General features: G+C 37.3%; 2 protein-coding genes across 2 annotated transcripts; one reads left to right on the top strand and one right to left on the bottom strand.

The window, feature by feature from the left end:
- The first annotated feature begins 3,744 nt into the window (after nucleotides 1-3,744).
- Nucleotides 3,745-6,610, top strand: rxfp3.3b (relaxin family peptide receptor 3.3b). Its single transcript, XM_082160726.1, has one exon. It carries the CDS (start codon nucleotides 3,919-3,921, stop codon nucleotides 5,134-5,136), a length of 1,218 nt encoding a protein of 405 aa, XP_082016852.1. The 5' UTR covers nucleotides 3,745-3,918; the 3' UTR covers nucleotides 5,137-6,610.
- Nucleotides 6,611-6,810: 200 nt separating this feature from the next.
- On the bottom strand, nucleotides 6,811-14,389 carry calml4b (calmodulin-like 4b). Its single transcript, XM_082160798.1, has 5 exons — nucleotides 14,335-14,389; nucleotides 14,206-14,236; nucleotides 12,735-12,875; nucleotides 10,843-11,031; nucleotides 6,811-7,363 (listed from the first exon to the last, which is right to left on the bottom strand). The coding sequence occupies exons 1-5, from the start codon at nucleotides 14,335-14,337 to the stop codon at nucleotides 7,245-7,247; spliced, it is 483 nt and encodes a 160-aa protein (XP_082016924.1). The 5' UTR covers nucleotides 14,338-14,389; the 3' UTR covers nucleotides 6,811-7,244.
- Between the last annotated feature and the right edge of the window lie 1,089 nt (nucleotides 14,390-15,478).

The raw sequence follows: 15,478 nt of genomic DNA, 5'->3' as shown, positions 1-15,478 counted from the left end.
ATTTAATAAAAAGCAACTACATAAAAAGATGCGGACAACCAATTTATTCATGTCGGACTTTATTCTTTCATTTATTTATTTCCCGTGATTCTATAATTTTTTTCCAATTATTTATACGGTATAATGTGGTGATAAAACAATTTTTTTTCACTTTTTAATTCTCCCTTTTTTTTCTCTCTACATTTAATCCTTCATAATTCTATTATACATGCTTGGAGGTTTGGCCTATATTATTATATTACAGGTTTTCTCCATTGGTTTAGCTCATTTCTTGAAACAGAACTGACATTCTCAAAACAACATGGACAAACCTCCAAACCACTTGGCAATTGTTCACAACAGAATTGAATTTCTCATTCATTTCATCAAATTGCAAATGTCTAAGTACATGTCTCAATGTCTCAGTACATCTTTGCAAATGATTAAGTACAGGTAGCCTACATTTAGTACAATTTCCAAGTGAATAGATCTTGTTGATCTAAACTGATTGTTGATTCTCAGTCTAATGGTTGTTCGCTCCAAAACGTGTCAGTGTCATTTCATTGTATAAGTCATCACATGCAAAATAGTCTGTTCAGTTGTCAAAATTAGTCAAGAACATAATACTATGAATACCATATATATATACACCATATAATATTATTGGCCACCGGGCCCCAGGCCAGCGAGGGGGCAATATAACTATGTGTGCTGCCATATCTGAGAATGCTGTGGCCACTCACATCCCCAGTCTTGGCCCATACAATACACAGAAGCTCCTCATCTTCTTGGACTGCCTTCATTTTGATTTGATCCCTGAAAATGAGAGAGGCCTCATAGGGTCTCGCCTACCACAATATGTCATTGTATGGGACAATGTGAATTTCCACCATGGCCCGCTCATCAGGGCCTGGTTCACTACTCATCCAAGGATGGTCATGGTGTTCCTACCACCTTACTCTCCTTTCCTCAATCCTGTTGAGGAGTATTTCTCCGCTTGGAGGTGGAGAGTGTATGAGCATCGGGCTCAAGATCAGAGGTCCCTGCTTCATGCAATGGACGCTGCGTGTGAGGATATTACAGGAGATCAGTGTAGGGGATGGTTGCGACATTTACATTTAGTCATTTAGCAGATGGTTGCGACATGCACGCCATTTCTTCCCTCGTTGCATCGCAAGGGAGAATATACGCTGTGATGTGGACGAGAATCTGTGGCCAGACAGACAGCAGCGTGTGGATGGCCAGGAGGGTGAGGACGGTGGCCAGGAGAGGGAGGGTGAGGACAGCGACCAGTGTCTGTCAGGTAAATGTGTAATATTTACATTTATGCATTTGGCAGACGCTTTTATCCAAAGCGACTTACATTGCGTTATCCTATACATTTATACATAGGTATACATAGGTTGTTAACGCAATGCTCTTACCACTGAGCTACAGGAAAGCTACAAGCTACTACAGTTTTTCTCAGTCGCTTTGGTGCATTTCTCACATCACTATTTACATTTGCACAACAGTTAATGCAGTTCTCAAAACAATTAGTACAAACTGCAAAACCTAGTTGATAACCTGCAAAAGCGTGTCACTTGCTCAAAATGGAGATCGCTCATTCCTCAAAAGCAAGTATTCATGTCAATGAAAGTGTCAGTGTCATCAAGATGAAAAGTCCTGACACCATTGTTTATGAACAAGATAGTCAAATGGCTTTGTCATGTTTTCATTATGACAGGCAAAAAAGTCAGATCTTGGTGACACTACCTGAAAATGCTCAATACTACTCAATACTATTTGCACAGCCATTTGAAAAATACAGTAAAGTTACACATTACTGTATTTAGTGAGGTAACTGAGTACAAGACACTGAATATGCATGTTTCACATTTTAACTGCAAATGCTCTTTGCAATTCTAATTTGTTCACAGCATTGTGCAAACGAACAAATACACCCTTATTTACAACAAACATAAACTCCCTTTGGGTAGAGCTGTGCACAACTGGAAACAATATTGCAGGACATATTGGAACTGAACATACAACATACATAGTACTGTAATCATTCATGCACATCCAGACGTTCCTCTCTGTCTGGCCACATATTTTCATCTACATCACAGCGAATATCATCTCTTGCAGTCAGAAAAAGAGAAAGGGTCTTGCTTTTTTCAGAAAAAAAAAAAGATTTAAAAAAAATTGTAAAATTTGCTTGACAGATTTTGACAACTAGTTCAACATTTGTGTATGTAATGACTCAAGCAATGAAATGAGGACTATTAGTTTTATATGGAATGACTATTCAGCATTCACAAGAATAGTTAATTTTGACTGACATGACATAAGCAAATGATAATGTTATAAAACAGCAGAGAGTTGTATGGAAGCAACTGATGCATGTCCAAAAGCATCTGCAGTTTGTTGGAAGGAATGAGAAACTGCTACTATGATGTGCACAAATGACTAAATGTTGTGGAGGTTGAACTAACTGTTGTGCAAATGTAAATAGTGATGTGAGAAATGCACCAAAGCGACTGAGAAAAACTGTAATATTAATTAACAACATGCACTTACTATAGGATTAGGGTTAGTTGCATGTAATCATGCATAATTTACTGTTATTAAGAAGTGAAAAAAAAAGTGAAAGTGACACGTGACGGCCAAGTATGGTAACCCATACTTGGAATTTGACCTCTGCATTTAACCCATCCAAGTTAATGCACACACATTAGGAGCAGAGTAGTGAGTAGTTAACACACACACACACTGCAAACGTGGATACACACACCCAGAGCAGCGGGCAGATTAGGGGTTAGGTGCCTTGCTCAAGGGAACCTCAGTCATTTCCCACCGGCTCTGGAATCGAACCAGCAATCTTTGGGTTACCAGTCCAACTCCCTAACCACTAGGCCATGACTGCCATGTATTACTATGGTAAGTACATGTAACAAGTAACAAGGACACTGTAAAATAAAGTGTTACCCACCTTTGTATGTTTCTTTGGCACCCAAACAATCCAAACTTGTTTCCTGAGTCTGTTCCACAACTGTGTTTATTCTTTTGTTTATTTATGTCCGAGTTTTGGTTATATTGATGTTTGATCAGTTCTACTGTAACTTATGTGAATGATTTCATATACACCCGTGTACTGTAATTCAGACGCCAGATATAATTTTTTATATAGTTTTACTAGTGTGTGCAGGACACTATATTTATGTAAGTGAGGAGAGCAAAATAAAGTAAACTGTTACATATTATACCCAATAATTCTCATACAGAGACTACCAGTAACATTTATACAAATTTGGGACCATAAATGATCCAGACACTTTGAGCTGATCATGTTTTGCTGAAGTGTTTTGTCTTTAATTGCTAATGCTCTTTTTACACACAGACTGAACACAATGAAGCATTGCTTGGTCACTGGTTGAGCTAAACTGGTATTATCTAATTGTGTAGTTAAATTTAACAGCTGACAGATATTCAACATAATTCATGTGGGAGACAGTCTAACAGAAGGACGGACAAAACCAAAATATGAGTTCTTGTCATATTTTATTACCAATTTCGAAACAATAGCGAATAAACTGATAATGTGAGAAAGGTGTCTGAATAAATTTAGGTTTGACTGTATTTTAGCACATAGCGGTGAATTCAGGTTGATTGGAACACTTTTTGCCATTGAGATGACTGGGGAAAAGTGTCCCAATCAAACTGAATTCACCTTATATAAAGTAAAATAAGTCAAACCTGGTCTTAAGGGGGTGTGGCTCATCTAGACTCCACCCATGTGGGCGGGGCTTCAGGTGGCGCAGGTTTCATAAAGCCGCGCGCGCGCATCTGCACCAGCAGCGGCACCGCGCACCGTGAGAGCTCCGTCATGGCGCGGGAGTCTCCGGTGTGTCTGGACGTTGCGCGCACTCCTCCCCCGTTACAGTGTTCCCTCTCGTGATGCAAGCCCTTCACATCCCCGGGCTGCACCGGGCACCTGACGCCGAGCAGGACATGATGGCGGAATACCTGAACCAGAGCTCCTTTAACGGCTCCGGTTCCGAGCTTAACCGAATCAACAACCTGGAGGACATCGACGTGGCCGCGGACGGGACCCTCGGGCTCCGCGTCATGATCTCCATCGTGTACTCGGTGGTGTGCGCGGTGGGTCTAGTGGGAAACCTGCTAGTTTTCTTCCTTATGAGAGTCCGCCAGGGGAGGAAGAAATCCACAATTAACTACTTCATTATGAACCTCGCGGTCACGGACTTCCAGTTCGTCCTCACGCTGCCCTTCTGGGCGGTGGACACGGCGATGGACTTCACCTGGCCCTTCGGACACGCAATGTGTAAAGTAGTGGTCACGGTGACCGTGATGAACGTGTATGCGAGCGCGTTTTTTCTCACTGCCATGAGCGTTACGCGGTACTGGTCCGTTGCGTCCGCGCTTAAGGACCGAACGCGCAACACGCGCTGCTCGGTTAAACTTGTAAGCGCGCTCCTGTGGCTCCTGGCTACGGTGGCCTCGGTGCCCACGGGGATATTCACCGGGGTGAACACAATCGACGGTGTTAAACTATGCCTAACGCGTTTTCCTAACGGCCAGCGTGGGCACGCTCTCTATCACCTCCAGAAAATCTTAGTTGCGTTCGTGATCCCGATGCTCATCACCATCATTTGTTACATTCTCCTTCTACGCCTCATCCGCCAACGCAGCATGAACAACAACTTCCCCAAACGCAGGTCTAAAGTCACCAAATCCGTCACGATCGTCGTCCTGTCGTTCTTCATCTGCTGGCTTCCCAACCACGCCATCACTTTCTGGGGAGTCCTGGTGAAGTTTAACGTAATCCAATGGGATAAGATCTACTACGCGCTCCACACGTACGTGTTCCCGGTCACCATCTGCCTGGCGCACTCGAACAGCTGCCTGAACCCGGTGTTGTACTGTCTCATGCGCAGGGAGTTCAGGAAGATGTTGAAGGACTTCTTCTGGAGGATCTCGTCTCCCGCGATCGCCAATAGTTGTCAGATCCGCCCGTTCTCCGGAACCGCGAAGGCGCGCGACAGTCAGGCCGGGATTCCGCTGAACGTGATGGAGACCGAGGATTACCGGTTATCGGTGGTGAACGGGCAAACGGACGTGCTCCCGTCCACAGACTGCGCTGTTATGAGGTAGACTGGAGGAAATCTATTTTTTATTATATCATTGTTGTGTCAAGAACTAAAACATTTGTCCGCTTTTTTAATGCTTATGGTTTTATTCCGCGTAAAGGCGCGCGTGAAGCACACCTGGATGTACAGAGTCTTATGCTGCACTGCTTTTCTTTTTTTATGCATATATAATTTCCACTTTTACTAATGTTTGGAGCCAGATATTCTTGCATTGCATTGCAAAAAAAAAAAAATATATATATATATATATATTAAAAAAATCAATTGCTCAATATAATTATATAAAATAATGGTAACGCTTTATTTTACAGTGTCATTGTTACATATGCTACATGTAGTTGCTATTGAAATAACTAAATTATGCATTATTACATGCAATTCACCCTAACATGTAGTTAATTATTATTACTGAGTACTTAAATGTATAATTACACTGTAACACAGACACCTAAAATAAAGTGTAACCAAAATAATTATTAATTGTATTAAGATACAACAACAATCCTTATATATCTTGAAAAATGCACACACACACACACACACACACACACACACACACACACACACACACACACACACACACACATATATATATATATAAAACTAGAGCTTAATTAAACATTTTGTGTAATTCTTAAACTTAAACATATTTTCATATTTTGAAATTAAATTTATGACTCACATCAAATATTCCATTCCCTCGTTCCATTAAGATTCATACAAAATGTTTTATTAAGCTTTAGAAATGGTTTTCTCGTTTAAAATTCTTAATTCATAATATGAATAATATAAGGAATATTGGAATTTTACTATTAATCGAAATGTTTAACTCTTGAAAAAAGGCTTATATATATATATATATATATATATATATATATATATATACACACACACGTTGTTATTATATCTTAAAATTATGTATTATTTGAGCAACCTCATATTTTTCTTTTTACTCATGTTTGAGGTCAAATGTTATTGCACAAATATGCCTACTTAAAAAATAAAATACACTAAAAAGTTGCACATTTAATTACTATAATTGCTTATGCATCTTAATAATTGTGTTAAGATACAACTATATATGCTTTATTATATTTATTATAAATATTTGACAAACCCCTTTTTCTCCACTTTTACTCACATCTGGAGTAAAATTGTGTTGCTTTTAAAAAACAATCTCAGCCCTGAGACTGAAACTGCTATGAGTTCATGCGTGATCACACTGTACATGAAGAAGATGTTAAAGCTGCAACTTGAAGTACATTATTCATTTCTTGTTTTCCAACCTCCTTTTTTTTCTGTTTGCATTTATTGCCTGGAAATTCAGAAATAATTAAAATGTATTGCTCATCTGAAGTGTAATAAAGCTGTGTCAGTGACCTCAGCCATGTGAAGGTGATGGTCCGAACGGAAATGAATGTAAACAGTGTTACTATATTGTCCATTTGAAGGACATAATAAAGTCCTGTCTTATCATAGCAATGTTTGTTTTCCTCATAAACACAATTACAAAGTTAACTTTTACTGTTATTCCATCTAATTAACATTTGAGAGCAGATCTACTGCGCTGGACTGAGGCTTTAGTTTATTATCTCCACACAGACACATTAACACCACGACAGGGGAATTTATGAGCTTTACCAGGCAAGGATGGTTCGGTTCACAAAACAACAGAGTCTGCTTTCAGTTCTTGCTTTTAATAGGTTATAATAAACTGTTTAAAGATGTTTGTACAGAGAGAGAGAGACACACATTTATTGTTTTTCAGCTTGAGACAAAAATAAAAAATCCTTTCTGTTGTGTGAAACGTGAAACATCACAGCTAGTGATGTTATAAATAGTCTCTATAAACACAAGAGGGCACTATGATCACAATTTCAAACTCAATACTCTAATAATCACTAATAATCTGAAATCTTAACTTGTACTGAAGTTTCTGGAAAGTCAGAAAACCACTTAAAAAGTCACATAGACGCATCTGGTCACTTTCACACCAATCCCACCGTTAGTTAATGATTGAATGGGTTTGGCAGGGTGTTTATCAGTTAAATATGGTCAGGGTCGTGAAGGCATTTCATTTTTTTGCTGTTTTAGGAAGATTTAGAGGCTGATTTATAGCTGGTCTGAAGTGTGTTCGGCATCGACCGTCAGAAGCGTCACCATCTTGGCAAAGTCCTGGTAGTGGATCTGTCCATCGAACGCCACGCCGGCTTCACTCAGCAGCTCCTCAACTGGGACATAAACATCTTGATTAGATTTCACAGAGTTAACATGATGAGGAATTAGCTAAGCTGAGTGAAAGAAGTCATTTCTATGCTTGATATGTTCTGGATTGTTTCTGGACTGAAGATGTTTTCAATATTCAGCGTTGCATTTGACATAAAAAGTCAGAATTTGCAACATGTTTCCTACTTGTTTTGTTTTTCATTTTGGGATATTTTGCTTCCAAAATAGTTTTTTTTTTTTTTTACATTAGTGGGGGAAAAAAACATCTAAAATACACATTTATTTATCTCCATTACACATACATATCTTTAAAAGCCATATTCTCAACAAAAAAATTGTGAGAGAGGCTTGTTTATTTATCATTCTCTTAATTTAAAGAGCATGTTCTTCCTTAAAAACATGTTGAATTTTTTATTTTATTCCCTGATTTTTGGAGTGAAAAAAAGAGAAATCCAAAATCTCCTCTAAAAAAAAACTTTAACTCTAATAATTTCGACAAAATTAAAAAATGATTTTTGAACCTGCCTTTATCAAATGTTCAGATTTCTCTTCTGGAATTGTATGCAAATTAGTTCATATTTAGTTTCATATGCCTCAAGTGACATAACCCTCATCCTTCCCTTGCGTTTGGAAACACATCTTTCCCTCGCGGGTCAAAATGACCCGAAGCCCTAAAATTATACTTCATTTATTTATTTATTTGTCCAGAAAGCTTATTTTATTTCATTTTGATGATATGTTTTCTATTTTAATTAATTTTTATTGTTAATTTTTATTTTATTTACCTTTAAATAACTAGATTTGATCAATAAATAATAAATAAATAGTCATTTAAGCACATTCCTCACATTCTTTCAACTTAAATTCAAAATAACTCACAATTTCATGCATAAACCTTTTAAATCAGCTCTAAATATCTTACATTGGGTGTCTTAGCAGACCTCTTGTGGAAAAATAATAATATAACATGATATTTCATGACTCTAGATGTCCTTATAGCTCTATATGGAGCAAATGAGCTGTTCAGCTGAGTCCTAAAGTCAGTTAGCTTCAGTATTCATTCAGATCAGATACACATGTAAACATTATAAACAAAATTTTTGGGTAAAGTTTTAAAATTTTTTGTTAGAATTTTGAGTATTTTTTTATTTTTACCATGTATACTGAAACATTCCTCACATTCCATTCATTCCTAAGGGGGTCAAATTGACCCGTGAGGGAATGATTTGTTACTTTTTAAAATTTCAACCACAAAACTCCTCGAATCCATTCATTTTTGTGTGAGTGTGTATTCGTGGTTAAAGTGCGACAAAAGTCCTAGGGTCTTGTACCCCTCTAATGAAAAAAAAAAAAAAAAAAAAAAAAAGAGTTTCGGGTCAAAATGACCTGAAGGAAGGACACACATAACTTACCAAATCGTAAATACGACCTTCCCACACTATAAAAAGTGATCAGTTAACTTACCCGTATTTTCCGCACTATAAGGCGCACCGGATTATAAGGCGCACCTTCAATGAATGGCCTATTTTAGAACTGTTTTCATATATAGGGCGCACCGGATTATAAGGCGCATAGAATAGAAGATACTGCAGTCAAACGTTTGACTGGGTTTGCGTTATGCAGTGGTCACCAACCTTTTCAAGCCTAAGATCACATCCAAAGTCCAAATGTAAACCAAGATCTACCACTTGCAAAAAAATATGAAAAAAACAAGTGGCTGAGCTGTAAAACCTTGTTTATACTCGACGCGTCCGCATGAACGCGAAGGTAATAAAAAACTAATATCCGTCTGCTCGGGCAGATTCGGCTCAAAGTCGTGCATCTTCGGATGCGGAGGCGCGCGCGCGGCAAAATGACGTCATTGTGACAGCGCGCGCGCCTCCGCATCCGAAGATGCACGACTTTGAGCCGAATCTGCCCGAGCAGACGGATATTAGTACATCTCATCACACCGCCGGCACCCAGTTTGCGCGTCTAAATCAGTTGTATGGTCTGGTGTTCAGTCTAAAACAAAACAGTTGCGTCAAGTATAAATGCCTCGTCTGTTTGGGGAGGTGCGCGCGCAGTCAGCGGAGGCTCGCGCTCCGGTGCTAGGCGAAAGTATAAACAAAAGGTTTAAGTCAGCGGTTGTTTTACAGACATTAATATAAGGCGCCAGATCCATATATAAGGCGCTCCGGATTATAAGGCGCACTGTCGTTTTTTGAAAAAATTAAAGGCTTTTAAGTGCGCCTTATAGTGCGGAAAATACGGTAACTTAAAAAAAGTGAACTTCAACTTAACTTTGCAAAAATAAACTTTATGCGTAATTGAAAATAATAAGTTATGTGGACTTGACATAATTAAGTTAAGTCAAGCTGACAAGTCCACATAACTTAATTTTTTCAATTACGAATGAAGTTTATTTTTGCAAAGTTAAGTTGTTAAAAAAAGTGAGGAAATCCATTGCCTTAAAATTAAGTAAATAAACTTCACGCGTAATTGAAAAAAATAAAGTGTTAGTTCACCCAAAAATGGAAATGCTGTCAGTAATTACTCACCCTCATGTTGTTCCAACCCCGTAAGACTTTCGTTCATCTTCAGAACACAAATTAAGATATTTTTTATTAAATCTGAGAGCTGTCTCACTGCTCCATAGGCTTCCCTGTGATTGAAACTTGCCGGCCCAGAAAGTTAGTAAAGACATCGTTAATATAGTCCAAGTGACTCCAGTGGCTCAATCTTAAGTTTATCAAGCGACGAGAATACTTTTTGTGCGCAAAAAACAAACAAAAATAACGACTTTATTCCACTATTCATTTCCTTCTCTCTGGGCCTCAAGTCTTTTCACGTAGTGTAACAGCGCAGCGCGTCTGGGTTGTACGTCACACGTAGGCTCACTATTGGCCGACGCTGGTCATGTGTGTGATGCGTGTGACGTGCAACACAGAAGCGCTGCTTTTTTTTTTTTTATCAAAAATATCTAAATCACTACGTGAAAAAACTCGAGGCCCAGAGAAAAGGAAATTAATAGTAGAATAAAGTAGTTATTTTTGTTTGTTTTTTGCCAACAAAAAGTATTCTCGTCGCTTGATGAACTTAAGATTGAGCCACTGGAGTCACTTGGACTATTTTAAACATTGTCTTTACTAAGTTTCTGGGCCGGCAAGTTTCAATAACAGAGAAGCCTATGGAGGAGTGAGACAGCTCTCAGATTTAATAAAAAATAACTTAATTTGTGTTCTGAAGATGAACGAAAGTCTTACGGGGCTGGAACAACATGAGGGAGAGTCATTACTGACACAATTTTCATTTTTGGGTGAACTAACCCTTTAATTTATGCGGAATTATCAGCTTGACATAACTTAATTATGTCAAGTCCACATAACTTAATATTTTGAATTACACATCAAGTTTATTTTTGCTAAATTAAGTTGAAGTTCACTTTGTTTTAAGTTAAGTCAACTGATCACAGTTTACAGTGTGGGACTTGAACGTATCATACCTTCTTGATCTGTGAGTTGTTCTCCAAAGCCCGTCAGTCTGACCCTGAGCTCCGACGCCGTGATGAAGCCTCGCTTCTCCGTGTCCATCAGCCTCACGGCCCGCAGGATCTCATCCCGAGGGTTTTCCCGGCGGATCTGCGCGTGCATCACGCTGAGAAACGTGGAGAAGTCCAACTCGCCGCTCTTATCTAGGACAGACAGAGTCAAACACTTTGCCAAAAAGCTTCGGATGCGGAAGCCGCTTGATCACGTCTGACAGGCTGAGAGTCAAATTCATTCCGCCAGGTTTATATTTAGTACATTTCAACACATTTGTCAAGCATTTCATCATGTGAAGTCAGTTCATATGTCTCTCCTTTCCAATAAAAATCACTGGATGTGCTGTTTTTCATCAGTGTGACTCTATAAACCATCTTTCCCTGTTCACTGTCCTTATCTGGATATACTCGGCCCTGAAGTCTGAGACTGTTATTGTTGAGTTTCATACACGTACTCCTACTGATTTCCAGTTTATTTTACTTAGTAAGCAAAGTTTACGCTGTTGACTTTACCTGGGGATTGGACGTTTAGGAGGACATCTATCTGATAACCTAACACTGGTGTGAGTCATTTGTTTGGATGTTCAAATACTTCCAGTCTCTCGGTTTAATGTTCAGAGTCGTCACTGATCGTTTTCAATGAGCCACCTTGACTCAAACAATACAATCTCATTCATTTTCTCCTAATGACTTCCAACTTAAAGTCCTCCTGTGGTGAAAATCCAGCTTTTAATGTTGTTTATGTGTCTATGTGGTGTTTTTAAAATGCTTTAAGACAAACCATGTGCAAATTCATAAGTCGACAGCATTGCTGAGTATTTCCTCCATAAAACTGCAGTGAACCAAAGACAGTCTCAAAAACACGCTTTGAAATCGCTGGTGTTTCTGGCCATTCAAGCCTCAGTTTTAAAGAATTCCTGGTGAAAAACTACATTACCCATGATTCCACAGCACAATCTCCAGCAATTAGCATCCAATCTTTAGCATCCATCCACTCCACTGTGAATGTTACAAACATTGGTAAATGCATATTATATACATAAAATATATTGTTTATAATAAAAATCTTTAAATCAATATTTTATATTTATCCATCAGTCTTTTTTTGATTATGTGATTCACATTGCTTCATGGGATTGTAGTTCTTTCCCTCATGCTTGTAGCCGGCTTGTTTAGTTTATCGATTATAACTCTTTCACGAGGACTATTTTCAATTGAAAAAGTTGCACTCTCTAGAGTGAGTGTGGGGCGGGACTATCTGTTTGATTGACAGGTAAGGAGCAGAAGGGGAGGAGTTTTAGGAACCCCATTTGGAAACAATCATTATTTTGTAGCTTGAACAATTATTCAGACACCAGACATAATTTTGTATATTTTTCTCTAGTGAGTGCAGGACACTATAGTTCATTTATGTAAGTGAGGAGAGCTAAATAAAGCAAACTGTGACATATTATACCCAATAACTCTTCATACAGTGACTACCAGTAACACTTATACAAATTTGGGACCATAAATGATTGGGACACTTTGAGCTGATCATGTTTTGCTGAAGTGTTTTGTCTTTAATTGCTAATGCTCTTTTTACACACAGACTGAACAAAATGAAGCATTGCTTGGTCACTGGTTGAGCTAAACTGGTATTATCTAATTGTGTAGTTAAATTTAACAGCTGACAGATATTCAACATAATTCATGTGTGAGACAGTCTAACAGAAGGACGGACAAAACCAAATATCAACTGAGTTCTGCTCATATTTTAGTACCATTTTCGAAACTATAGCGAATAAACTGTGATAATGTGAGAAATGTTGAAGGTGTCTGAATAAAGTTTGGTTTGCCTGTAGATACTATACCGATGTTATGTGTCAGTAAGTGTCTGTCGAGCTCTGGCAGGGTCGGACATCGGCCCAGAGATCTCATGACCGTCAGCAGATCCTGCGTCTTCATTTTACCAATGCGCTTCTGGTCGTACAGCGAAAAACACTCTTTGTACTCTGGATGAAGACAAAAACATATTAATATGCACAGAAGTGTATGCAAACACAACCTCAGAGAACAAAACACCCCTTAACCAAGTTAACTTAGAAGATGTTTTGGTTTAAAATGTATCCAAAAGACAGATATGAATGTTTGTGTTTTATAAGGATTGGACACAGTTTGGCAAAGAATCTCTCTAATCCCAAATGAAGGATTTGTTCTGGCATAAACTGAGACAACCTGTTTAAGAGGGAATCAAGATTACAGCATTATCAACAACCGCAGGTGGACGAATGAATCAAAGCCAGACAGGAGCCCTCAAGATTTCTGTGCAGGTTATATCTTCGTGTTTATGGTGTAAATCATGCATTATCAGTCGGTTATGTTCCTGCTTTTATCCTCATGTTTTGTTCCCATGTTCAGTTGTCTCTCTCAGTTTACGCATCAGAGGATCTACACTGTGCTTGTGCTGCAGTAATCGCTCCGCTGAAGTGAAATCAACACAACAAATGCCACTTTGTCTCCAGTGGAATAAAGAAGAATAAAGGAAGAATGGAAGAATAGCTTCTGTTGAATAGATTTCTCATCAAAGCAATGCTTTATAATAAAATTCCCATTATAACTGCAATAAACATGTATATAATGTTTAGTAGATGTTATATATATACAGTACCAGTCAGAAAATTACTATTTTTAATGTTTTGAAAGTCTTTTCTGCTCATTAAGCCTGCATTTATTGGATAAAAAATACTGAAATATTGTGAAATATTATTACAATGTAAAATAATGGCTTTCTATTTGACTATATGTTAAAATATAATTTATTCCCGTGCTCAAAGCTGTATTTTCAGCATCATTACTCCAGTCTTCACTGACACATGATCCTTCAGAAATCACTCTAAATGCTGATTTGTTATCATTTTTGGAAAGTTTTTTTTTTTAATGAATAAAAAGTTTTTAAAAAAGAACAGCATTAATTTAAAATATAAATATTTTTGTAATATTATACACTCCCGTTTAAAAGTTTGGGGTGAGTCATAAATTTTTTTTTAAAAGAATACTTTTATTTAGCAAGGATGTGTTAAATTGATAAAAAGTCATGGTAAAGATGTATGTTGTTGTTATATACAGTACTGTACAGTATCAAACGCGTTTTATAATGTGCTGTTATAAAGTGTTAGTGTAAAAGTGGCTAAATTTCTATATTAACATATATTTTTAGCTTGTGTTAAAAATATCAAACCGAATTTATCTGACTAATCAGATTAGTAATCAAACAGTGCCTGTAAGGAAGGATTTGTAGCCTATAGTCTTGAGAGAGACGATCTTTAGCCTCGGTCTACTCACCGTTGATTTGATCTTGACTGAGGAATTTCGCCTGGAATTAATGACAGAAGAAGTCAATTATACTTTAAAACGTAAACTTTTTTTTTTTTTACATGGAAATAACACGCAAAGAACAGATGCTAAACTGACCATGTCGATGTGCAGCTCTACTAATGTGAGGAGCTTTTATTCCTGTAGGCGGCGCTCGATCGCACTCACATTCACTCTCGCATTCAAATCTCATCAGGGATTATAATGATGTTTACTATGTTTATCGAAAACATACAGTACAGGCCAAAAGTTTGGAAACATTACTATTTTTAATGTTTTTGAAAGAAGTAATTATTTTATTTTTTTTATTATTTTTTTAAAACTTTTTATTCATCAAAGTATCCTAAAAAAGCATCACAGGTTATGAAAAAATATTAAGCAGCAGAACTGTTTCCAACTTTGATAATGAATCATCATATTAGAATGATTTCTAAAGGATCATGTGATAGACTGGAGTAATGATCCTGAAAATTCAGCTTTGCATCACAGAAATAAATGAAATTTAAAGTATAATAAATTGAAAACCAATTATTTTAAATTGTAATAATATATCACAATATTAAAAAAATTCTGTATTTTTGATCAAATAAATGCAGGCTTGATGAGCAGAAGAAACTTCTTTCAAAAACATTAAAAATAGTAATGTGTCCAAACTTTTGGCCTGTACTGTATATTTGCTAAAACATAGAATCGTTTAAAAATGTCAAATCCAATGTATATTATCCCGGTCAGTCACGTTAGGATAGGACTCCAACAACAATAATATAAGACTATCCAGCGCTGAGGAAATAAACGGGTATCACGTGACATTCGCAGCTGTGATTTTAACAACACTGAATATTTAATATTTAAAATATACAGTGAAAATTTGCAACGTTGAATTATTAATATAGGCGTACTGTCCCTATTTAAGTAGAGGATACGTCCATAAATTCTACCCTATTAGTCCACATCGTAGGCTATATAAAAAAAATCTATCTTAATTTAAATACATTAGGCCTATTCATTATTTACCAACATAATACTTAAGGCAGGACAACACAGATGTATAGGAGGGAAAATGAACCAATGTCACTCTCCAAATTGATTATTTTGTATTAAAAGTCTTCTGAAATGTCATACATATGCAAATGAGGCATTGCAGGCCTATAATTAAATATGCGCTAATTTGCATACATTTTCAGAACAGAAATCAGAACACATGGATAAAGCCTTTTTTTATTTTGTAGACATTAATTTCGGA

This window comes from Leuciscus leuciscus (assembly GCF_965113295.1).
Source record: "Leuciscus leuciscus genome assembly, chromosome: 25".
Classification (NCBI taxonomy): domain Eukaryota; kingdom Metazoa; phylum Chordata; class Actinopteri; order Cypriniformes; family Leuciscidae; genus Leuciscus; species Leuciscus leuciscus.
Note: the sequence above shows the minus strand (reverse complement) of the source record. Positions and strands in the feature narration are given on the sequence as shown.